Source organism: Dendrobates tinctorius, unplaced genomic scaffold (assembly GCF_039654945.1).
Source record: "Dendrobates tinctorius isolate UK_male_01 unplaced genomic scaffold, ASM3965494v1 ptg000087l, whole genome shotgun sequence".
Taxonomy (NCBI): domain Eukaryota; kingdom Metazoa; phylum Chordata; class Amphibia; order Anura; family Dendrobatidae; genus Dendrobates; species Dendrobates tinctorius.
Window position 1 is genome coordinate 72,135 of NW_027361755.1, and position 23,650 is coordinate 95,784.

General features: G+C 42.7%; 1 protein-coding gene across 2 annotated transcripts in view; it reads left to right on the forward strand.

The window, feature by feature from the left end:
* Nucleotides 1-23,650, forward strand: part of ZDHHC14 (zDHHC palmitoyltransferase 14) — a 470,395-nt gene that overhangs the window by 51,951 nt on the left and 394,794 nt on the right. The window contains exon 4 of one of the 2 annotated variants that reach the window (XM_073585693.1): nt 8,945-9,082. The exons of the other annotated variant lie outside the window; for it this stretch is intronic. Coding sequence (XP_073441794.1) covers nt 8,945-9,082 — 138 coding nt within the window. The remainder of the gene's footprint in view (nt 1-8,944; nt 9,083-23,650) is intronic. 2 annotated transcript variants of the gene reach the window in all.

Here is a 23,650-nt window from a genome sequence, read left to right on the forward strand (position 1 = left end):
TAATGATGAATGTTTATTGACACTAAATTACATGTCACGTCGGAGATGTGAAGGAGAGTGTGTCAAATGGCTGACTACGGCCGTTTCACGCTACTCGAGCGCTTCCACATATCACCCACTTTAAACCCAGGACCAGTGGTCCTATGCCGGTTGGGAAACCGTTGGGCCTTTTCCTGAGAGAGGGACAACTTATCCACTACTTGGTCCCAAATCTGCTGCATTCGCTCTACCACAGATTCCACACTTGGGCAGGCAGAAGCTTCCACCTGCCCCTAAGAAAATCGAAGATGAAACCCAAAGTTACAGAAAAAAGGAGACCTCAAAGTGGCAGAACAAGCCCTATTCAGCGTGTATTCGGCCAAGGGCAAAAATGAGACCCAGTCATCTTGATCAACAGATATGAAACATCTCAAATAGAATTCTAATGTCTGGATTGCTCTGTCTGCCCATTGGTCTGAGGATGAAATGCAGAGGAGAAAGAACTGAATTCCCAGCTTGGAACAAAAAGCTCTCCAAAAATCTGGAAACAAACTGGACTCCTCTGTCTGACACAATGTTCTCAGGAATCCTGTGCAAACGAACCACCTGTTGTAAAAACAAGGGTACCAACTCAGAAGAAGATGGCAACTTTGGGAGTGGTACAAGATGGACCATCTTAGAAAACCTAATAAGTCATTCTCTGAGAGACAGGGAGATCAGAAATAAAGTCCATTGCGATATGGGTCCATGGCCTCCTGGACACTGGCAGGGGCATCAACAAACTACTAGAATGAAAACAGGGCTTGGACCGAGGACAAGTCCCACAGGACTGCACAAAATTCCTGACCGCACGAGATAAGGCAGGCGACCAAAAAGACCAACTCACCAAATCTCTGGTACCAATAATACCTGGATGACCAGCTAACGCAGAGCAATGAATTTCAAACATTAATCTCCTCCTCCACTGGTCAGGGACATATAATTTTCCCATAGGGCACCATTCAGGTTTCTCATCCTGAAATTCCTCTAGGGCACGTCTCAAATTGGGTGAGATGGTGGAAAGAGCTACACCCTCATTTAGAATGGTAGTGGGCTCGGTCACATCAAGAGAATCCGCATAAAAACTCCTAGAAAGGGCGTCCGCCTTAACATTCTTTGTGCCCGGAAGAAAGGAGACCACAAAATTAAAACGCTTAAAAAACAAGGCCCACCTAGCCTGTCTAGGATTCAAGCGCTTGGCTGATTCAAGATGAATCAAATTCTTGTGGTCGGTGAGGACCACAACTTGATGTCTAGCTCCCTCTAACCAATGTCTCCACTCTTCAAATGCCCACTTCATGGCCAAAAATTCCCGATTGCCCACTTCATAATTGCGTTCAGATGGGGAATATTTTCGAGAAAAGGCGGCACAGGGATTCCATTTAGAGGTTACCGGATCTCTTTGAGACAAAATGGCTCCTGCACCAATCTCAGAAGCATCTATATCCACCTGAAATGAGTGATACATCAGGTTGCCGTAGAACCGGAGCAGAAGTGAATCACCGCTTAAGCTCCTGAAATGCCGAGACAGCCTCTGGAGACCAATTCACCACATCAGCGCCCTTTTTGGTCAAATCCATCAGTGGTTTAACATTGCCAGAAAAATTACTTTATAAATTTACGGTAGAAATTGGCAAAATCCAAAAACTTCTGGAGAGCCTTCAGAGAAGTGGGCTGAACCCAATCATAAATGGCCTGTACTTTGGCCGGGTCCATTTCAATAGCAGATGGGGACAAATTGAATTCCAAAAACGAAATCCTCTGTACACCAAAGACCTTTCGATCCCTTAACATACAGGGAATTTTCCCTCAAAATCCAGAACACATTCCGGACATGTTCCACATGAGAATCCCAATCACTGCAAAACATCAAAATATCCTGATAAATGATCAAAAACTTATCTATAAAGTCCTGGAAAATATCGTTCATAAAAGATTGGAAGATGGAAGGGGCATTAGTGAGCCCAAAAGGCATCACCAGGTACTCAAAATGTCCCTGAGTATTAAACGCCGTCTTCCATTAATCCCCGTGCTTGATGCGAATAAGATTATACGCCCCCTGAGGTCAAGTTTGTTAAACCAACAAGCACTTTTAAATCTGGAAAATAAATCAGAAATCAGGAGTAACTGGTACTGATATTTAACAGTGATTTTGTTAAGGGACCAAAAGTCAATACATGGCCTTAATGAGCCATCTTTCTTCGCCACAAAAAAACCCAGCACCTAAAGGTAAAGAGGATGGTCTATGACCCTTCTCCAATGACTCCTTGATATAAGATCGCATAGCATCATGTTCAGGTACCGATAAGTTGAAAAGCCGACCCTTGGGAAATTTACAACCAGGCATTAACTCAATTGCACAGTCAACTCCTATGAGGAGGCAAAGACGCGGATTTACTCACTAAATACATCAGAAAAATCAACCAAATAGTCAGGAACATCATGAGACTGGGGAGAGGTGGCGTAAACGGGAGTGTCACTAAGAAGACATTGACAACCCCAGCTCCCCACAGACACAGATTTCCAATCCAAAACAGGATTGTGGGTTTGCAACCAAGGAAAACCCAGTACAATTATATCATATAAATTGTGCAACACCAAAAATTTACAATTCACTTGGTGGTCTGGGGCGACCTGCATTATCACCTGGGTCCAAAACTGGGGTTTATTCTCCAACAAAGGGGTTGCATCAATACCCCTCAAAGGAATAGGGGTCCGCAGGGGCACCATGGGAAAACCACAACGTTTGGCAAAGTCAAAATCCATCAGATTCAAAGCTGCTCCTGAATCAACAAAAGCCATAGCAGAAAATGTAGACAAGGAGCACATCAAGGTAACCGCCAAAAGGAACTCGGGCTGTACACTGCCCACTGCAAATGAGTGAGCAAAATGTTTTTCTCGTTTAGGGCAGACAGAAATAGTGTGACAGGCTTCCCCACAAAAGGACAACTTATTACGCCTTCAAAACTCTTGACGTTGTGCCCTAGACAAAACCCTATCACATTGCATGGGTTCAGAAGTTTGTTCGAAAGGCAGCATCGCCTCTCGCGTAGTTTTACTTTCACGTAAACGTCAATCAATTTGAATGGCTAATGATGTGAAGTCGTTAAGGCCAGAGGGGACCGGAAATTCCACCATAACATCTTTTACGGTTTGTGCCAGACCTTTCCGAAAGAGCTGCTAGGGCATCATCATTCCATTTAGTAAGGGCTGCCCACTTTCGGAATTTTTGACTATATAACTCTGCAGCATCCTGACCCTGATTCAGTGCCAATAAGGTTTTTTCAGCTTGATCAATAGTATTAGGTTCATCATACAACAACCCCAGGGCTTGGAAAAACGCATCCACATTAGCCAGAATAAGATCTCCAGGTGTCAGAGAAAAAGCCCAGTCCTGGGGATCGCCGCGCAGCAATGAGATGACAATTTTAACCTGCTGCACCGAGTCCCCTGATGAGTTAGGTTTCAAAGCAAAAAATAGTTTACAATTATTCTTAAAATTCCAAAATTCAAAAAAATTCTAAATCTTTGGTTCTACAGCAAATGATTGCGCAAGATAGGGAGAAATTCCCCACACTTCAGCAGTGAGCTGCTCAGCACGATCGGACAATTGCTTAGGCTAGTTTCACACTAGCGTTCTCGGGCGCAGCGCAGGGCTGCCACTTGGCTCTGCCCCTGGCCGTGTCCCCTCCAGTCAGCTCCTAGGATTGCATGACGCTGCATGCGATCAGCGTACCGTATACTTAGATTTGGGTACGCTGACCATGCGCTGGTCTGATTTAGCTGGCGTTGCGACCAAGCGCACAAAAGCGCGCTGTGTTGCATTTTTGTGTGCTGGGTGCAGCGACAAAAGGGCGGAACGCCAGCAAAATCGGACCAGCGCACGACGCTAAATATACGGTACGCTGATCGTATGCGGCGTCATGCGATCTTAGGAGGAGCTGACCGGAGGGGGAGTGGCCGGGGCGCAGCTAAGCGGCGGTCCTGCGCTGCGCCCGAGAACGCTAGTGTGAAACTAGCCTTAGTCTCCATTAAAGAAAAATCCTCCTACGGTCACAGAGAAAGAGGAAAAAATGTATAAAAAAATTCTGACACTTGGCCGGTGAGACAAGATGAGGCACAAATACAGGCAGAAAATAGACTGAGCAAATGATGGGGCCCAAACTGTCTAGACAGGATAGGACAGAAAAGACGCTGTCTGCAATCACGCAAAAACCCTAAAAAAATCCAACACGTCTGATGTATAAAAAACACTGAGGTCTCATGACCTCTTCCCCACTATATCAGCATTCTGGTGTGAACTGGCAGCGAAGCAAAAGAGACTAATATAACAGGGGACTTAACAAACTGACACAAGCTTTAACATATGGAGCAGGGTTCAGCACTGCCCCAGCAGGGAGCATGCTGAACCCTCACAGCAAAGCAGAAAGAGGCAAAACCAGATCAGATGCGAAGGATTAGCAAATGAACAACTTAACTGAAAAATGCAGGATCAGGCAGGAGACAGCAGACTTCAGAATGCACAGGAAGAAACTAATCACCAGCAGCAACTGAGGGAAGCCTGCTTATATCCTCCCAGTCAGTTACCCCTGACTTCCAATCATTGTCGTCAGGTGGCAGACTTCTATCAACTCGGCCAGCTCCACTACCTGCAGTAACCACCAGAGGGAACCCTGATCGTGAGTGCGGGTGGGCAGGGACACCCCCCGGGATTCCGACACCATCTTTCCACAGGTAAGATAGCGCTGGAATTTTTTTGCGATCACCGTGACTTAGTTCGCAGTGTCGCATTAATGGACATGATGTACTATTCCGTCCATGGGAAGTAAGTCCCATTTCACAAAGTCGGAATAGTACATCTTGACTGAGGACTCATTTAATTCTGATTTACTCCCCAAATTCATTGGCTGAAACACAGCCCCAAAACTTTAAAGGAACTTCCTCCATACATCACTATTGCCTGCAAACCCTCATTATTGTACTGCTCTCCTGCCCTGTTACAGCAAAATATTTAATATTTTAATTTGCCAGTCTCAGTCACCTGCTGCAAATTCATGTGCACCCTAGTTGCTATGATTTTGTGCATAGTGGAATTGCTTGGCCTTGTTTCCATGGCTTTTTCATTGCATTTCTTCCTTGATGATTACTTTTCTTTAGATAGAATTGTCCAAACAGTACATGGGTGTAGCTTGATCCAGTTTCGGTCAGTGCTGAGCTGAGGACACTGCTGGACATCTTCAGTTTTGAAGCGAAGTAAGCATATGTCATTTATCTGCTGTACTAAATTTCCTCTGGGAAACTTCTTGAGCCTGATTAATGTTAAACTTTTAAAGGGGTTGTCCACTACTTTCAATATAATACTGTAAGACAATGGTTTTGTTAAATACCTTGTGCAGTCCTAATAGCCTCTGAGCGGTGCTATGCCCATGGCTGAGTCCGGGTTGCGTGACCCCCAGGCTGCCGCCGCCGTTAATATCCGCTGATGTTACTACAAGTTCCTGACTCTGGAACTTGTTGTGACATCAGCCAGGCGTGACCCAGCCTCCGCAGACTGCGGTCAGTCATCAAGAGTGACTGGGCTGTGGGTGGTGCTGCACCACACGTCACAGCCCCATTTCTCTGCAGCGTCTGTCTCCTCTCCCCAGATGTTTCAGATTGAAGATAGAGGGAGGGGTTTGGGTGTGTTTTGGAGTGGGTGTGCTAGGTACTGGCTTACAGGTCAGTGCAATGCATCATGGAACACTGATTAGAGCACATGAAGTAAGGAGAAAGGAAGTTGTCCATTAACCCCATGAGAGCTGGAGCCAGCACTGAGGATGTGCTGTTAGAGCATGATAAAAGCTAATATTGCTAAAATAAACACAGTGGATGTTTTGAGTGGCACATAATAGCAAGATTTATGAACAAAAGTTAGTACTGGACGACTTCTTTAAGTAAGGATTCTGGCATAAGTCTCTTTGTAAAGTTGCAATATTTTGGTACATCTTAAGGTACGCTAAAAGTTCTCAACATCTGGCATTATCACGCTATTTATGTTCAGTTCCAACAAATCTGGCAGAATTGGACTAGTTCATGACCAGTGACGTTCGCTGCTGCAAATTATACTCCAGGAAGGATTGTCCCTCTTCCTATTGAATCAGGAATGTCTGATTGCAGCATACCTCAAGATCTGCGTGAACAATGCCAGTCTTGATGAATCGGGGCCAGCTACATCTAGGGTCTTAATTGTTGTCCATTTCTTTTTGAGCTTCATCAAAAGAGCTTGAACTTGAATCTCCAGTTTGCTGTGACTTCTTTGCCTGGCTGAAACCTGTTAGTGCATGCTCAGTCTTTCCATGACATATGACCTGTGACATAAACTGTCGACTACAACCTCATTTGTTTGGGCAGAATTTGAATGTTCTTAACCTGTTTTAAGCGTCGTACACGTATGTTTCAGTTAATGAGTGTTTGAACCTTATACCTGAAAATAATCTTTTTCACGTGTTTGGAATATTTGGTTAGTCATACACCTGAATATAATCCTACAAAATCCCTGACTTTGTAAGTCTATGTAGAAAAATTGATGCTGTTTTGAATGCGAGTGGTCACATCAAATATTTTGACTTAATTTCACTTTGCATTTTGTTAATTGAAAAATCATTATTTATTGTTTTTATACTGCAACATTTTTTCACACCTGCCTAAAACCATTGTGCTTTACTGATATAATGTTCAAATGCTATTTTTTTATTTTTACTATTTTGAGAAGTTGTGGCAAAAAAACAAAAAAAACAAAACTGGAACATTCACCCGCCCCTTTTACCCTCTCTATTGATCTTTGGTGCATTAATTGTCTAACAGTGGTTTGAAATGCATTCGTTATACCACTCACTATGGAGCGCTTAGTAGTTGTAGCAAAAAATGTTAATATGTTTAATACATTTCGGGTTGTGAACATGTTTAGCACTTGAAGCTAAAATTTCTGCATCAAATTCTTTCAGTTAATTGTAGCCGTAAATGAATAAGATTTCTGAATTCTTGAAAATTTGTACCATCAAATCCCCCCCCCTCCCAAATCTGCATGTCAGTTCTTTCAGTGTTTTTTATGCATTATATTGACAAGGAAAATAAAAAGCACTTAAGTATTTTTGGTAGCATTTTTACTGCCAGGAGTTGGTTTGTTTTTTTTTTTTTTTTTTTGTACATAAATTTCTGCTGTATGTGCTGAAATTACTTAAAGGGAAATTGTCACCACTTTTTTGCCCTACCAGCTAAAAATATTAGTGTCAGCTATGCGTTCCACATCTAGTTCTGAAACCCCCTGACTCCCCATGTATCATCCATAAAAACCTTTTTTATTTGTCCTGCGCTGTATGTTAATCTGTTTGGTCCGGTCCCATGGGCGTTGCCTGTTATGATGAGTCACCAAAGGAGGAAAAAACAAAATACCAGCTAAGTCTAGAAAAACCAGAGAGGTTGGAGCTATCGGATTGCAGACCCCTGAACCTATCCACAACAACTAGCAGTAGCCGTGGGGGGTTCCTACGGTGCCCTAGACCCCTCGATCACAGCCGGAGAACTATATAACCTAAAGACAGAAAGGGGAAAAACTAAACTGCCCCAGAGCAGACCCCAAAGCAATAGGCAGCCCCCAACATATAATGACGGTGAAGCAAGATGAAAACACTAACACAGATAGAAAGATAGGTTGAGCAAATGATGGGGCCCAAGCTAACTACATAGGACAGGATAGGAAAGCTGCTGTCTGCCATCTGCAAAAACCCTATCAAAATGAGCCAACCGACTGATAGGAACAACAGGCCCTGAAGTCGCTAGGCTTCAAAAGACTATATCAGCACTCAGGTATATTCTGAAGACAGAGCAAAATATCAACAGATCAGAGACAAAAATGGAATTCAGCTCACCCCCGGCCGGGGATGGCAGAACTCCCAAAAAACAAGGCAAAACAAAAACAAAACTGAAGAGTACAAAGCAGAGCAGAAAAACTTAGCTTTGAGATGCAGGAATCAGACTGGTCTCCAAGAATCCAGCAGGAAAATCACCAGCCAGGAAGAAGGGCGTCGGCAGCCTTATATCCAGTCCTCAATTCCAGCCACCCAGTCATCATCTAGCTGCCCAGGTGTTTGGTAATCAGTCTCACTACCTTCCTTCACTAGAAGAGGGAGTTCATCAGACCTTAATGGTGAAGGGAAAAATGAACTCACAACAGTTGCCTGTGTTCTGTCACACTCCACCCCTCCTCAGCTTGCTGTAAGCATTCTTCGCTGTGAAGACTGCAGATTGCGTACAGATTTTGCGCGTGCGCTTTGAAACTTGACCTCGCCCATGCACAGTATGCTTTGCCCAACTGGGGGCAAAGCCGAAAATCAGTAGTGCGCATGCGGTGGCAAACGCAGTTGTTTATGTCCCGGAAGTATTTTGCGGCCATGCGCATTACTGATTTTCGGCGTTGCCCTCAGTTGGGCAAAGCATATTGCGCACGAACGAGGTCACATTTCCATGCGCACGCACAAAATCTGTAGGCGATCTGCGATTTTTCAAAGCAAAGAATGCGCACAGCAAGCCTAGGAGGGGTGGAGTGACATAACAGAGGCAAAGCCCATGGGACTGGACTGAACAGATTTAACATACAGCGCGGGACAAATAAAGGTTTTATGCGTGATACATGGTGAGTCCAAGGGGTTTCAGAACTACTTGTGGAACACATAGCTCACACTCTATTAAATGATATTTTTAGCTGGTAGGCCAAAAAAGAGGTGACGGGTTCCCTTTAAACCTGTGCATATACCCTTGTACCCCTTCTGTGCTAAGTGACGTTTTTGTAACTGTCATGATCACATTAGCATTCATGCATGTTATTTCTTGGATGTATAGATGATTAATTCTATGACACATATGTTTTTGTTTTTGCCTCTCATTTCAGAGCGCTTTGATCACCACTGTCCCTGGGTGGGGAACTGCGTTGGGAAAAGAAACTACAGATTTTTTTACATGTTCATTTTATCGCTGTCATTTCTGACAGTCTTTATATTTGCATTCGTTATCACGCACGTTATACTTCGTAAGTATGCGAGGGAAGCCATGTTTTGCTTTATTTAGATATACCTTTCATCCCAATTTTTGGTGTATGTTATTTTGTTGCATGTGGAAGCTTGCATGTTATTTTGGTTCCACTATTGTAACAGCACTAACAAACAGCAGTTGATTTTTCCAATCTTATATGAATCTTTCCATAACTTCATTAATCTCTGGAAATGAAGTTTAAGGAAGTAGAAGTGTATGGGTTTTGACTCTTTAACTTGTATCCCTCCTGATTAGCGCATTGTGTTTTAACAGTAGACTTGAATCAGTTAACCTACGTTTCTTTAATAGTACTAATAAAATTTTAATTTATTTTAATATTGCCTACACCCAACATAAATGACTTGTGAAATTAAGCATTGAGTAATCTGGGCATAAAATAATGAATTGCATATTTGCAAAACATATGTAATAGAATTGTTTCAAACCACATGTAAAATGGAACTTGCATGTTCTATTGCCCACTTTTCTTTTAGCGTAAACATGGTTTTATGTTCACAGTAAGCACCATTATAGTCTATAAGTTAACGTGTGCTATGTCGTGCATCTACTGCATCTGGGTGTTTGTCTCCAATAGGTGTACAGTCCCGAAAATTATGCGTGATAGCGCCATATGTTCACCCTGTTGGCACCATTATAGCCCATGGCCCTGTCCACGCCTAAGCCCGAATCCCATTTTGCGGGGGGTTCGGACATGAGCCCCAATGGGACTAACAAATGGATGCCATAATGCAGTGTGAAAGTGCCCTAAAAGACCAGCCCTATTTCATGGACCGCTTAAAAGGGTTGTCTAGAGGGATATAAACTTTTTTAAGGGTTTATATTTTGTAAATTAGAAACAAAGCAAGCAATACTGTCCTACCAAACACTTAGGCATTTCCAGAATTCTTGTCAGTCAAGCAATCTTAATATCATAGTAGAAAAAGACAGCAGGATGGCACTCACCGTTCTCTTGAAATGATTCATTTTATTTCATATTAATAAAGCATAGGCAATGGCACTGGAGAAATGCAAAAAGACGTGCCATTGCCTATGCTTTAGTAATATGAAATAAAGTGAATCATTTCAAGAGAACGGTGAGTGCCATCCTGCTGTCTTTTTCTACTATGATATTTCATGTTTTTTCTTCACATGGATAGAGCACCCGTTCAGCAAGGGTTACAGGTTTCACACTGATAGCGGTTTTAAGTGGCTTTGCGGGTATTTCTTTCTCAGGGACAGTGCCGAATGTTTCTTTTTTCTTTGAGAAACAATCTGAATGCTTGGCTATCTATTTGCTCTGTTTTTGGCTCAAAACATTTTCCTCTCCTCGGTCTGCAGGATTTCTGGCTGGACGTAAAGTTGCATTTTACCCATGACGCACAACATTCAGCCAATAATGGCTATATGCCGATCTGCATCACATCATAGTGCTAGTGAATGGGGTTGCTTTACAATTTGCAAAAAGTCAGAACCAGTTGTATCTTTTTATTTTATTTTTTTTTGTGACTAGCTTTTTGTGGTCCTGGTACCTTGCAGTGCCTCTCAATGTGACATCATTCTCTTGCTTTATGCTGCGATGTAGCATACAATGAGCTTTGACTTAACGACCTGTGTTCATCAAGCCGCTGTGTGGCCCCAGCCTCATTCTTCAAAACCATCTTTATCCAGAAGTTAGTTTTCTTATCTGTGACGATTTTAAGGTGGTGAATGGCTAAGGAGTTGTAATTTTATAAAAGGGGTTGTCCAGGCTTGGGACTTGTGAATCCTTTTGTGCATGATGTGAGGATTCATTGGGAGAAGGTAGTCATATGACCAAAAGAATGAGATTTGCTTACATCTGACACATTCTGACCATACATATCCGGCCTCTCAATTCACTTACATTAAGCGGTGCCGTGCACGTCTAGTCGGCACTTGACCGTTTATATGCAAATCACGTACTTGCGGCCATGTACCTGCCCACCTCCGACACAGGAGAATCCTAACCGTGTGCACGCTGCATTTTGTGAGGATTCAGAAGTGTGAAATCAATCATTGCAGACTTGAACTCCAAGTCTGGATAACACCTTTTAAGGATAAGCTATTCAATCTACATAAAAAGTGCAACATTACACAAATTAAAAAGTTAATTTGTGGAACAACAAGGCAGAAAGTCTTTAAAAGTCGTTTATTTGAGACTTTACATTATATTTAAACATAAGATGGATTCATCTCCCGTCCAATATCAAGTGTGGTGATAGTTTGTTCAATTGTTTCCTAAAGTAATGTCTCCATTTACATAGATTTGAGGTCTGTTCCTCAACAATACTCTACATGGCATTTAGAGTAGGAGTCTGTGGGCCACATTGGCTTTGTTTATAATTGCAGTCTCTAAAATGACTAATATAGCATTGGTATTCAGGGAGCCACCAAATAATGAAAATGAATATACATACATGCATACATCAAAACATTTTCTCCACTAGTAGTTGGGTGAAGCCATTTATTGTCGAACTGTTTTCTCTTTTTAAATCATAATGACTATCCAAAACATCCAAATGACCCTGATCAAAAGAAAAGATGAGCAAATTTGTTTAGATTTTAGCCCCGAATCTGATTTTTGACATATTCGGGCCATATGCGAACACTATTTGTGCTGAACATATGTCTTATGATTGATTCCAAACATATTCGGTAATTTTTACTCCCATTGACTCTAATGATGATCGGCTGTGTTCGACGAATATTGCAAAAACAAAATTCGACTCCAATCTCATTCAGAACTGAATCCGAACAAAATCGCTCATCTCAAACCAAAAGTTTACATGCCCAATCTCTTAAGACTGTGTATTGCCCCCTCTAACATCAATTACAGCTTGAAGTTTTTTTGTGGTAGTTGTGGATGAGGTTCTTTATTTTCTCAGATGGTAAAGCTGACCACGCTTCTTGGCAAAAAGCCTCCAGTTCCTGTAAATTCCTGGGCTGTCTAGCATGAACTGCGCCCTTGAGGTCTACCCAGAGTAACTCAATGATATTGAGGTCAGGAGACAGATGGCCACTCCAGAACCTTCACTTTGTTCTGTAACCAATGAAAGGCCGACTTGGCCTTGTGTTTTGCATCGTTGTCATGTTGGAACGTCCAAGTACATCCCGTGCGCAGCTTCTGGGATGATGATTGCATATTTGCCTCCAGTATTTGGTAAAGTGCTGCATTCGTGTTTCCTTCAACTTTGACCAAGTGTTTTGTAGCACACACATCCCCAAAACATCAGCGATTCACCTCCGTGCTTTACATTTGGAATGTTGTTCCTTTATTCAGTCACCATGACAGCACCACAAGAGAAGGGATCCACCCCTTGGGGACAGGAAACCTGCAGACATAAAAGGGCGGCACCTCTCTCCTGCATCAGTTGGTTTCCTGTCCCTTACAGGGGGACCCTTCCAGACGTACCTTATGAAGAGGTTTAAGACAGAAGTGCCCTGGACTGGCAGGCCGGTCCAGGTAGCAGGTGTCCCCTGCCTCGGCTTGTGCAGGGTGCTGGAAGCACTGCACGACGGGAACTGCTTGTGGAGGCGACAACAGGAGGAAGCAGCCTTGAGGGGGAGTGCTGTCTTTAGGTGGTCCGTCGCCACGGGTGCCGGTGAGTATGTGCCGCGGCGGTGCCATTCCTTGGGACTGTGCCAACTGTCACTTGGTGATGTACTGTTTCCCCTTATGTTCCATCTCTCCTTATCTGTCAGGGGAAAAAGTGTTCTGCTAACGCTAAGCACAGGGAGTGTGCGGAATGTCGGGGTTCCACTTCCAGATGGCCATGAAATGACACTGTGCAGACCTTGCATTCAGTATTTAGTAGTGGAGGAGGCCCCAGACTCCAGATTCCCGGTTTCTATTTCGGAGAGTTACTTGGGGAACTAAGGTCAGACTCATCCCCTTCATCCTTGTCCTCTTCAGTAGCCAGATCGAGACGTTTATGCTTCCCGCTTGATCGAATAAATCAGCTTGTGAAAGTGGTAAATAATACCATGGGAATTGAAGAACCCGGTCAGAAAAGTCCATGCCGGACCGTGATGTTTAGGAGACTAGATCGGAAAACTCGTAGATCCTTTCCTGTGATTGATAAAGTAAGCTCCCTGATTACACGGGAATGGAAAAAACCTGAAAGAAAGGGTTCTCTACTGCCAGCATTTAAAAGGAGGTACCCATTCGCGGAGACAGCATCATCTGCAAGGGATAAAGCCCCAAACTTGATGTGGCATGTTAAATAAACCTCTCTGCCATTTTAGGATTTAGCAAGTCTAAAAGACCCACTAGACAGAAAAGCTATTTTCTAAAAAAAAAAAAAGGCTTGGGAAATGTCGGCAGGATCCCTCAGGCCAGCAATTGCAGCCACTTGTACAGCCCGATCCCTGATGGTGTGGCTTGACCACCTAGAGCAGGGTTCCCCAACTCCAGTCCTCAAGGCCCACCAACAGATCATGTTTTCAGGATTTCCTTTGTATTGCACAGGTGAAGCAATTATCACCTGAGCAATACTAAGGAAATCCTGAAAACATGATCTGTTGGTGGGCCTTGAGAACTGGAGTTGGGGAACCCTGACCTAGAGGAGCAACTTAAGGACAAGGTCCCTAGAGAAAAGATCCTATCCTCCCTTCCTATGATCCAGGGTGCGGCGGCCTTTCTTTCAGATGTGTCAGCAGACTCCGTGAAGCTAGCAGCCAGGTCAGCGGCCCTTTCCAATGCTGCCCGTAGAGCCATATGGCTTAAGTGTTGGCCGGGAACATGCAGGCCAGATCAAAGCTGTGCAGAATTCCATGTGAAGGGGTACATCTGTGTGGCTCAGTGATGGACGAGCTGTTGGAGAAAGCGGGCGATAGTAAAAAAAAAAAATTATTCTTTAACTTGGGAAGACCCTCATACAGGCGGGATCTTAATAGGAGGTGGTCTGACCGTAGAAGGTCAACTAGGGTGAAGGCCAGATATGACAGCTACAGGAAGAAAGGTAGGGGATATATGTTCAATTCCTCCCGTGACCGCAGAAAGCCACAATGACTGCCGGACCAGGTGGGAGGTAGGCTTTTAGCCTTCTATCCGGCCTGGTTAAATATTTCAAATAGCCCATGGATTCTTAACGTTATCAAGTCAAGACGGGGCTAAAATTCAAATTTCAGAGGACACCTCATGACAAGTTTCTCCTAGCTCCCATCTGTTCTTCACCTACAGAACTAGCGCTAGAATCTGAGGTCCAGGAACTTCAGCAGAAGGGGGTCTTGGTGAAGTTTCCTGCGGGACAAAGAGGTAAGGGGTTTTACTCCCCCCTCTTCCTAGTCAAGAGACCATACGGCTATTACCGTACCATTTTATCAATTTAGGGAGCTTAAATGGGAACTTACTGCTCCATTCTTTCAAATCGGAGTCTGTGAAGTCGGCAATAAAGCTGCTATTCAACAATTGCTTCATGGTATACCAACAACTTTAGTGGACAATCCACTCATTAAAATAGATCATATAGAATATTCACATCGTACAATATAAACCTTCTCAGAAAAAGTGAATAAACTTAAAGCAAAAAATCCAAGTAAATGGAGATTTTTTTTTTTTTAAATTGCTTTATTATATTTTTTTAAAAAAAGGGAAAAGGGTCCAGCAAAAAATAGACAAATATATTACCATAAAAAATAGCGTTTACATGGTGAATACAAGGACCATAAGTATATAAGACATACATGTATAATCCAATTAATAATAAATATGAAGTGCAAAATAGGTCAGAAAAAATCTGAGATAAAGTGCATAAATGTAAACCGGATTATAACAGAGAATAAATACCAATGGTAAATGGCCCAAGGAATCTTCAGCTCCAACGCACGTTTCGCCTGTCGTGACTTTCTCAAGGAGTCACGACAGGCGAAACGTGCGTTGGAGCTGGAGATTCCTTGGGCCATTTACCATTGGTATTTATTCTCTGTTATAATCCTGTTTACATTTATGCACTTTATCTCAGATTTTTTTCTGACCTACGTTGCACTTCATATTTATTAATTGGATTATACATGTATGTCTTATATACTTATGGTCCTTGTATTCACCATGTAAATGCTATTTTTTATGGTAATATATTTTTGTCTATTGTTTGCTGGACTCTTCAATATTTTTTAAAAATAATATAATAAAGCGATTTTTTTTTTTTTTCTTTAAGTTTATTCACTTTTTCTGAGAAGGTTTAAATTGCTTCATGGTAGCCTTAGATCTTAAGGACGCCTACTATCATGTCCCAATACACACAGACCATCAACAGTCTCTAAGAGTAGCATTTTAACTGGATGGAGTAGTTGAAGACTTCCAGTTCAGGGCACTCCCCTTTGGGGTTGCTGTTGCCCTCCGGGTCTTCACTAAAATAATGGCAGAAGTCATGGCACACCTACATGAACAGAACATACTAGTGATTCCCTATGTAGATGACCTTTTGATTTTGGGACCCTCAGAATCACACTGTCCAATTGGGGAAAGTAATATCGGCCTTGCAGAAGTTGAGGTGGATTATTAATTTCAAAAAGTCACGATTGCAGCCCCTGTAAGTGCAAGAGTTCCTAGGCCTCATCATAGACTTGCGGAGTCAAAGGTGAACAGAATTCTACAACAGACTCTCAGGGTGATAACCCATCAGTCACACTAAGGGGGTCAATGTCACCGATAGGCTCATGCATGTCATGTATTCCAGCGGTTCTTTGGGCCCAATACCATACCAGAACCCTGCAGTGGGGTGTATTGCACAATGTGTGACGTTTAGGGGGCTGTCTTGAAAGTAGATTTTCCTGCTTCTACGCAGTCCTTATGTTGGTGGTTACACATTCCTAACCTACGTAGAGTAGTTCCTTGGATAAATAACATATCTAGAGTAATAACTATGGATGCTAGCCCCAAGGGTTGGGGGCACACGTGGGAGATATGTGGGTCCAGGGAATATGGTCGCAATCCGAACAGGATTTATCTAACCTAAAAGAACTGTTAGCGGTAGAACAAGCTCTAAGTAGTTTCCTTATATCCCTACAGGGCCGACACGTCAGGCTTTTTTCAGACAACCATGTAACTGTAGCCTACATTATCCATCAAGGGGGGACAGGGTACAAATTATTAATGGAGATGGCGGATCGTATCTTTCAGATAGCCGAGGTTCATCTGCTGTCGCTTACATGCCTTTATATAAAAGGAAAACACGATATCATGGCCGACTACCTAAACCGCAACAGACTCAGACAAGGAGAATGGGTCCTAAATCAGGCCGTCTTCAGTCAAATTGTGCAGATGTGGGGGGCCCCAGATATAGACCTTTTAGCCAACAAAGGGAACGGAAAACTGCACCGGTTCTGTTCCTTGAATCCCAGAGAAATTCTGTATGCGTAGAACGCCCTCCTAATCTCATGAAACTTCGATATGGCTTACGCCTTTCCCCCATTAAACCTAATCTCGATAGTTCGATGGAAGATATGCGAGGATAGAGCTCGGGTAATCTTAATATCTCCATTCTGGCCCAGAAGTTAATGGTTTCCCTCCCTGAGGAAGATGTCCGTCTCCTGGTCATAGATTCTTCCGGAGCTCCCAGATCTACTCTCCCAAGGTCCGATTCTCCATCCACAAGTGTCCCATTTACATTTGGCGGCTTGGAATTTGAAAGGGCACTACTAAGGGAGAGGGTTTTCCCGAGGCCTCATAAATACCTTGCTGAAAAGCAGGAAGGCTTCTACAACGTATGTCAGTCTGGAAGAAATTTTTAGCAATCTCATGTGCGGAGGTTGGTCAAATGGTCTGTATTAGCCAGATACTGGAATTCCTGCAGAGAGGATTAGAAATGGGTCTAGCCACGAGCATGCTTACAGTCCAGGTATCAGCTCTGGGAGCACTGTACAGTAGTAACTTAGCGGGAAACTACTGGGTAGCTAGGTTCATTAAGGCAGCAGCTAGGTCTGGACCCATTGTTAAGCAGAAATTAGTTCTGAGAGATCTAAACCTGGTACTTACAGCGTTACCAGAACCTCCATTTGAACCTATTGACTCTGCGTCAATAAGAATCCTATCCTTTAAAACTGCCCTTTTAGTCGCGCTCACGTCCCCATACACTCAGTTTAGAGAGGATAGTTATTCTGAAGCCAGACCCCCTGTACCTGCTCAAAGTAGCTTCAAAGTTTCACAGGCTACAATAAATAGTCCTACCCTCTTTCTGCCCTAATCCCACTAATCAGAAGGAGCAAAAACTCCATTCATTAGATGTAAGAAGGTGTCTGCTTAATTATATTTCAGTAACAGACCCTTGGAAGAAAGACAACTCCATATTCGTATCCTTTCTGTGGGTTAGGAAATGACTTGGTGTGCAAAAACACCTTAGCTAGATGGATTAGGGAGGCGATTTCTTTGGCTTATAGAACAGGTGGTGTGTAAGTTCCGGAAGGTATAGGAGCTCACTCTACTCGAGCCGTGGCGACATCCTGGGCAGAGAGGTCAGAGGTGTCGATTTGAGGACCATATGTAAGGCGGCTACGTGGTCCACTTTCTTTAAGCATTATAGACTGGATCTGGGTGCCTCCTCCGATCTCCCGTTTGGGAGAAGGGTGCTTGAGGCAGTGGTCCCTCCCTAGACTCTCTACATCTCTGTAATTCTCTCGTGGTGCTGTCATGGAGACTGAATAAATGCATAGCTACTTACCGGTAGCAGTGTTTTGCAGGAGCCCATGACCGCACCCTTTTATTCCCTTCCTTTCACATTTTCTGGGTGTTATGTTTAGTCACGTGTGCTATATATTTTTTTAGATTGTGGTATATTTTGCTACTAACCGTGGAGGTCCTCTCATGCTCTGTAATCCAACTGATGTGGGAGAGAGGTGCTGCCCTTTTTTATATCTATAGGTTTCCTGTCCCCGAAGAGCGGATCCCCTCTCTCGTGGTGCTGTCATGGGCTCCTGAAAAACACCACTACCGGTAAGTAGCTATGCATTTTATCATAGGCCTTGACCTCTCTCCAAATGTAATGTTTATGGTTGTAGCCAAAAAAGTTTAATTTTGGGCTCATCACTCCAAATGACCTTGTTCAAGAAGATTTGAGGCTTGTCTCTGTGCTGTTTTGCGTATTGTAGGCGAGATACTTTGTGGCTTTTGCGCAGTAATGGCTTTCTTCTGGTGACTCGACCATGCATCCCATTTTTCTTCAAGTGCCTCCTTATTGTGCTTCTTGAAACAGCAACTCCGCTAATTTTCAGAATTTACACTCTTTCAGCTGATGTTATTTGTGGGTTTTTCTTTGCGTCCCGAATAATTTTCCTGGCAGTTGTGGACGAAGTTTTTGAGCGTGGTTTTGTTTTTAGAGCCCCTAATTTTCCATTTGTTAATCACATTTTGAACGCTGCTGACAGGCATTATCGATTTCTTGGATATCTTTTTATACAATGGAAGAGATGAAGTGAAAAAAATCCTATTCTTTATGCACTTGAGAGTTTCAAGAATAGAGCATAAAAGTATCATACTTTAATCCTTTATTTTTGAAACTCTCAAGTGAATAAAGAATTGGAAATTTTTCACTTCATTGTTGAGCTGGATTCTCTTCTATTGTGCAATGTTCCACTCCTTGACACGGCTGTTCCCTGCTCCGATTCTTGTGATGTCTTAACTGGTGAGCTGGACTTTATTTTTCTTATTCATATCTTTTTGTATCCCTTTCCTGTTTTATACAATTCAACTAGTTTTTCCCATAGCTCAGTGGACAATTCTTTTGTGACTCACAATCCAGAAACGTCAGTGGCTGGATGAAAGATGCAAGAGTATGTTTGTTTGTATCCCAGAAACTCACTCAGCTTTTATGCACACACTGATTACAAGCAAACAGGTCACAGGTGAGAATGTTTCCTTTAGTAGCCATTCAATCCTATTTGTGTCAACTTCTGTGCATGTTATCAAGCCAAAATCACCAGGTTATGTGAACTCTTAATCAGGGTCATAGGGATGTTTTGGGTTGTCATTATGATATAAAAAGAGAAAACAAAGTAGTTTGACAATAAATGGTTTCATCCAACCACTAACCATGAGTGGAGAAAAAGTTTTGGTGTTATCATTCATATTCTCTGAAAAATGGGCAGGAAAGCAAAAATTCTGCCAGTGTATGTAAACTTTTAAGCATAACTGTGTGTGTGTGTGTGTATATGTGTGCTTGTATGTGTATGTATGTGTGTAGATAGTTATAGAGATATATATAGATAGAGAGAGAAAGAGAGATATATACGTGTGTATGGAGATATATATATATATATATATATATATATATATATATATATATATATATATATATATATATATACACTCACTGGCCACTTTATTAGGTACACCTGTCCAACTGTGTGTGTTTCTAATCAGCCAATCACATGGCGGCAACTCAGTGCATTTAGGCATGTAGACATGGTCAAGACAATCTCCTGCAGTTCAAACCGAGCATCAGTATGGGGAAGAAAGGTGATTTGAGTGCCTTTGAACGTGGCATGATTGTTGGTGCCAGAAGGGCTGGTCTGAGTATTTCAGAAACTGCTGATCTACTGGGATTTTCACGCACAACCATCTCTAGGGTTTACAGAGAATGGTCCGAAAAAGAAAAAAAATCCAGTGAGCGGCAGTTCTGTGGCCGGAAATGCCTTGTTGATGCCAGAGGTCAGAGGAGAATGGGCATACTGGTTCGAGCTGATAGAAAGGCAACAGTGACTCAAATTGCCACCCGTTACAACCAAGGTAGGCAGAAGAGCATCTCTGAACGCACAGTGCGTCGAACTTTGAGGCAGATGGGCTACAGCAGCAGAAGACCACACTGGGTACCACTCCTCTCAGCTAAGAACAGGCATCTGATGGCTACTTTCAGCAGGATAATGCGCCATGTCATAAAGCTCGAATCATCTCAGATTGGTTTCTTGAACATGACAATGAGTTCACTGTACTCAAATGGCCTCCTCAGTCACCAGATCTCAATCCAATAGAGCATCTTTGGGATGTGGTGGAACGGGAGATTCGCATCAGGGATGTGCAGCCGACAAATCTGCGCCAACTGTGTGATGCCATCATGTCAATATGGTCCAAAATCTCTGAGGAATGCTTCCAGCACCTTGTTGAATCTCTGCCACGAAGAATTGAGGCAGTTCTGAAGGCAAAAGGGGGTCCAACCCGTTACTAGCATGGTGTACCTAATAAAGTGGCCAGTGAGTGTATATATGTGTGTATATGTATGTAATATTTTACTTATAACTATTACTTATTGTACGTACTTTCCAAATTGCTCAATAATCCCCAGCTGCTGCTGTTTTGATCAACATGCACACCACTTATTGCAATACACACAGCACATTCACATATCGGACACATGCAACACACAGAGCACGCACCCCTCATATGACACGAGCAGCAGTCCGCATTTATACTGGCTGAACCGGGAATGGGTGCTCCTGTGATCGTTTGTTTCCTATTGGCCATCTGACCAGGCTACTTAAAATACTCATTCATCAGGAAAAATTATTTTAAGGGCTCTCAATGCATGCGCTGTGATTGTGACACAGCCGCGACACTAATCAGCCGGTGCGATCCAGGTAGCTGGGTTTCCTTGCCGAATAAGAGGGAACTCGAAGACGTTCACTCATCTCTAGTGGTTTCTAATCTGATATTTTTTTTTCCTGTAGTAGCTAATGGAGAGAAACAGGTAGACGTGAGCATGTATACAAATCTTGCACATGCTGTCATGTGATCGCATTGGGAATATAATGGAATTGTGACAGCATACACATTACAGTTAAAATTAGACAGTTTGCAGTCAGTGCCTACGGACTTTTTCTTTTTCAGCCCTGACAACTTTTTTAAGCTTACTTAAAAAATCACTGAGCTCGGTAGCACATCTTCCAGGTCATGTGCTGCCAATTTAATTATTTTTTATTTTTGTACTTTGGCATCCATTGGATTAGTGTTTGTTTGCTATTTCACTGTTTTTATTCTTATACATATATACTTTACTCAGAACAGTTATTTGTAGGGATAGATATGTATTAATATCCCTACAATTTATTGTGTGGTGTTTTTATGCTGAGCAAAATGCTGACAATACTATAGGTACAGTCACTGTGTAAGTCAGGACGCACAGTAATTGCTCAGCTTAGAGGGAGTTGGCTGGTCTGCACCCTGGATGGCAGTGTGCTAATAACACAGGTCAGTGACTAAAAAGCTGTTTGATTATTTTAATGTAATTTCCATGTATTTTGGTGTTTTAATAATGAAAAAAATACTGAAAAAAATCCTAAATGTCAGGACTTTACACAAACCTATAGGTTCTTCTGCAAACTCTGGTGTAAATCTTTGGCAGGCAGCTTATTTTCTTTCCCAATTAACATAAATAGGAAGTGTGTAGATTGGCTGGTGGCAGTCAGGTGGTTAATGACATAATGAAAGGTCCTTATTCTTTCAAAAAAATTGCATTTGAGTGTCATTCATCAACCATGTTTACCCAAATTAGCGTTATGGCTTTGTGGAAGTTGTATTAATTTGCCTGACTGTTTGTTTCATTTGTGGTGAATATACAGTGTTAAACACCTGAATATTAGACTTTGTGCAAAAAGTATACTTTGCATACTTCGACTAAAACTTGGAGATAAAGTTTGGGCGCTTTATAAAGTGTGCAAACGGTGTGTTGAGGACCTCTGAAATTGATTCAAGGGTAAGAGAAAAGCTTTCAGTTTTGGCAATCTTTTGGTATGGCGAGAGTGAAAGAACCATAGTGACGACTGTTACTTTTGTTCATGCAATGTGAAAGAGTATAATTCTGAATGGTAGCATTTCAATTCATACCCCAATCTTCACTCGGCAATTTGTCCCATCCCCCATGGCACAGATTTACCAGTACCCAAGGCCCCTGCTATTTTGGAAAAGATAACTAGCTCCGATGAACGTGGACTCATGGCTTATCCTGATGACAAATCAAGTTCTGACTTTGAAGATAAGAGACCGAACTTTTTTCCCTAGGAGGAGATGAAGTGTTAACTAAAAGCCTTGAATCTTCCCAAAGATGCCGCTAAGTTACTATGATCAAGGCTCAAAAGCATGAATTTAATGTTACTAGGAGTTTATCTTTTCAAGGTTTATTCATCGTGAAAAGGAGTTTGTTCCTTACTTTGCCCAGGAAGACAAGTTGAGTTATTGCATTGATGTCGAATGTTTGATGGTCAGCTCAAAATCCAATGATTCTGCACAATGGCATCTTTTTATAGATTCTTCAAAAAAGAAGTCTCAGCAGTCTTAGGCTGGTTTCACACTAGCGTTTTAACTCGCAGCGCATCGTGCGCTAACGATTGCACGCGCAATTGTCCCCTATCTTTAAAATGGCGGGCGCAGTGTCCAGTGATTGCACGCATGCCTCAGCGTTTGAGTGCGCTGCTCATTTTCCATGTGTGCGATCAGACGCGCCGGACGCTACATGTTGCATTTTTTTTGTTCCGGCCCACGTCGTTAGAAAATCGCATGCGCACGTCAGCGCACGCAATGTGCAAAAAAAATAGCATTAGAGTCGATGGTGGCGCTGACGTGCGCATTTTGAGCGCGCGCGATTTCAGAGTAAACAATGTCTAGACACTTGTTAAATCCACCCCCTAAACAAGCAACATTGTTTGGAAGGAAGGATAAATAAAATAAGGGCTTTGTAGTGCCAGATCATCATTCTACAGACATACAGCAAGAAGACAAGACAACACCAACCCAGCAAGAGACCATCCACAACTTTAGAGAAAACGGCAGCTTTAATGTGAGTATTCTAAAATCAATGTGAGGCTGTCCTTTACAATATAATGTACTAATTTTTTTTTTTTCCCAGCATGTCTTCTGGATCTGAATATGCTCCTCCACAGGAAGAATTGGAAGAGGCAGAGCGTGAGGTGAGTATTTTGGTGCCTTTGTATACCTGCCTCTACAAATGGCTAATAATTTCTGTTCTTCACAGACCTCGGAATTGGACCAGCCAAGTGAGCCGGAGCAGTGTACACAAGGCACGGCGGGGAGGAGCTGCCATGTAAGTATACGTTCTATCTGTTTTGGTTCAGTAATCTTTTCTATTCCTGTTTTTCTTCCCTGCTTTTTTTTATTTTTTATTTTTTTTATTTCCTATCTCTATCATTGGCCACAATTTCCGATTCTAAATGTATTTGTTTTCTAGGTTCCACAACTGGATGAAGACATGTATATTGACAACGAGCAACTCATCAGCCTTGTCCAGGAGCGTGTCCCATTGTGGGACAGCCGTGACCAGCAGTACAAGGACATAGTGGTGACCCGGCAGCTCTGGAATGAAGTGGCCGCAACGTTGATGGAGGGCTGGGACAGCGCCTCTGCAACTTTAAAAAAGGTGTTCAGTAAGTATTTCTCTGTGTGATGCTGCATTGACTCTTGTTCCTGATGATACTTGTGTGTGTAGTGCAAGATATATACTTGCAGTGCAGCACGGGGGCTCAGTTCGAAATCGAATCCCACCAAGGACAACATCTACAAGGAGTTTGTATGTTCTCCCCGTGTTTGCGTGAGTTTCCTCTGGTT